The sequence below is a fragment of the Cyprinodon variegatus genome, unplaced genomic scaffold (genome assembly GCF_000732505.1).
Source record: "Cyprinodon variegatus isolate N-32 unplaced genomic scaffold, C_variegatus-1.0 Scaffold513, whole genome shotgun sequence".
NCBI lineage: Eukaryota > Metazoa > Chordata > Actinopteri > Cyprinodontiformes > Cyprinodontidae > Cyprinodon > Cyprinodon variegatus.
Window position 1 is genome coordinate 230,716 of NW_015150966.1, and position 2,438 is coordinate 233,153.

Here is a 2,438-nt window from a genome sequence, read left to right on the forward strand (position 1 = left end):
AAAAGTGCTACTTGGTCCCAATGTAATTTTCCATTGGGAACCTACTAGCACTAAGTTGCTGACTGGTTAGCAAGATGCTTCCAACCACCGGCCTATAATCAAACCTGCTTGTGAACCTTCCGCCACAACAATCCCTCCCCCTTGATAAACGACCAATACAACTCGGGAGAATTCGGAAATGCAAGGGTTGGAACATCCGTTTCTCTATGACTTTTAATGTAACAATGACATTTTGAAATAACTGAATGCAAGTAAAATTCTCAGCTCATTACTATGCAATATATTTTATAAGAATAAAAAGAACCATACAATGATTTACTTTGATAATTTATCACGAAAATATAGATTATTGCTGAGGAGTTTTTATTTTATTCCATCAGTCAGCTTTTATTTCATAATAATGTTTTCTTCTATTGCCTTTTGATTTCATAAAGACATTTTTAACATTAATGACTTAGTTGGCCAATCAGCGTCAGCAGGTTGGATCTGCACCCCCATGGGCTGACACCAAACAGGATCTAGTCTTCATTCTGGCTGCCTGCTAGTTGAGCTAGCAACAACTAGCTTGGTGGAGTTTCATGAACAGAAAACCATCATTGGCTGGATCTATGTCAGAATATGTTTCTTTAAGTCACCATGAACTAATTTTTGAAATGATCAGGCTGATAATTAGTCGTCATGATGTTAACATTGATGATGCTGTGGTAGAAAGCGCTGTAGAGCTGATAGGTATTTTTTTAATTACTTATTGATTTCATTTTCAACTAGTTTGCTTTCCATACACTTTAAGTAGCTTTATTCAGACAGCAAACTTTTTTCTCATTTTGATGCAGATTTTTTTATATTAAAGCCATTTTTTAAAGTCGCAATGAGCTCCTTACATTCCTACTTAGATACAGACGCTGCCATTAATCCTACTGTTATCTCATTAGTAAGTAGGTTTTATTTCGGCACGATGAAAAACAAATCGAGAAATAAAACAAAAATTTTATTCATTCAATAAGTGTTTGATTTGGAGATTCTTGTTTTGCTTCCCACAGCTCCCAGCAGCTGTGTTGTGACAGAGTGGGCGGAGTGGGACCCCTGTAGCGTCACCTGCGGTCTTGGCATGAGGAGACGGGAGCGAATGGTGAAGATGCCCCCTATCGACGGATCGATGTGTAAAACTGAGGTTGCTGAGATGGAGAAGTGTATGATGCCAGAATGCCGTGAGTTTGCAGTTCTTTGTGTATTTTTTTTGTTTTGGTAATTGTATAATTACCAAATTGCACCCTGTGCAATTTGTTCTTGCCTTTGTCGAAGAAGTTCAGGCTCAGGATTTAATTTTTGCTTTAATCCCTGTGTACGCCTACAGGAGGAACAATTGCAGATAACAGCACAACCTTTGCTTTTAGACAGCATTGGTCACTTTTATATAGATAAAACATTAATCTTTGCAATTACATTTTAAATAACATGTTTTAGGTGGCTATTTGTGGATTTATTTTATTTGTATAAATGTTTGACGGATGTGATTGAAAACCTCTATTAGAGCATAGAAGATAATAAATATCTGCACCACAATCAGAGGAAACTTTTTTATTTAATAATTTCATACTAAAATAAGTTATGGAACTTCACGGCCTGTACGCTCTGCATTTTATTGTACATCAAATTGAAAATATACATTTCATTTCAGTATTATGTGCTCTTTTTCCTTTTTCATATTAAACATTTTTTTTTTTACTTTTTAACCGGAATCAATTTTAATTCTCCATATTCCCTGCATAGCAGTGTTAGTTCTTAATGGATGAAAATGTTTGAAATGCAGTTAAAGTTAATTTACAAGTCCAATAATCTTGCCTTTCTATAAATAACCTGCTACCTTAGTACCTACTTACAATGTTTTTTGTTTGTCACTGTTGCTTTGAGACTTAATTTGAGATTAAAAGAGGCCAAACAGAACATTTATTGCATTTATTATGTTTGCATTAACAACAAAAGCATTTATTACCAAAGCTTGACTATTACATAAATCAAGTATTCAGCTCTCTCTAACACAAAAGTCAACTGATCTGCACACTGGAAACTGTTTTGTGTGTTTGTGTTCAGACACCATCCCCTGTATGCTGTCCCCCTGGTCGGACTGGAGTGAGTGTAGCGTGACGTGCGGCCGGGGAGTTCGAAAGCGTCAGCGGATGCTGAAGTCTGATCCTGCTGAGTGCACAGAGGAGCTGGAACAAACAGAGAAGTGCATGCTGCCTGAGTGTCGTGAGTCCTTGAATTTTAAACTCTCTCCTTTAGTTCAGGATATTTTCCTTTTTTCATTTCTCAATTTAACTTTTTTTTTTTCCTTTGAGTATTTCTTGACAGTTTTTATTGTATAAAGTCCACTGCACTCTGTATCAAAACCATTTGTTTGGGAGAAATATTGTTGCAAAATTATTTGCATTATCTTT

General features: G+C 36.0%; 1 protein-coding gene across 1 annotated transcript in view; it reads left to right on the top strand.

Annotated features, from left to right (window-relative positions):
* The window catches only part of LOC107094903 (spondin-1-like), a 160,000-nt gene that overhangs the window by 144,743 nt on the left and 12,819 nt on the right, over positions 1 to 2,438 (top strand). The window contains exons 13-14 of the mRNA XM_015390793.1: positions 1,041 to 1,208; positions 2,092 to 2,250. Coding sequence (XP_015246279.1) covers positions 1,041 to 1,208; positions 2,092 to 2,250 — 327 coding nt within the window. The remainder of the gene's footprint in view (positions 1 to 1,040; positions 1,209 to 2,091; positions 2,251 to 2,438) is intronic.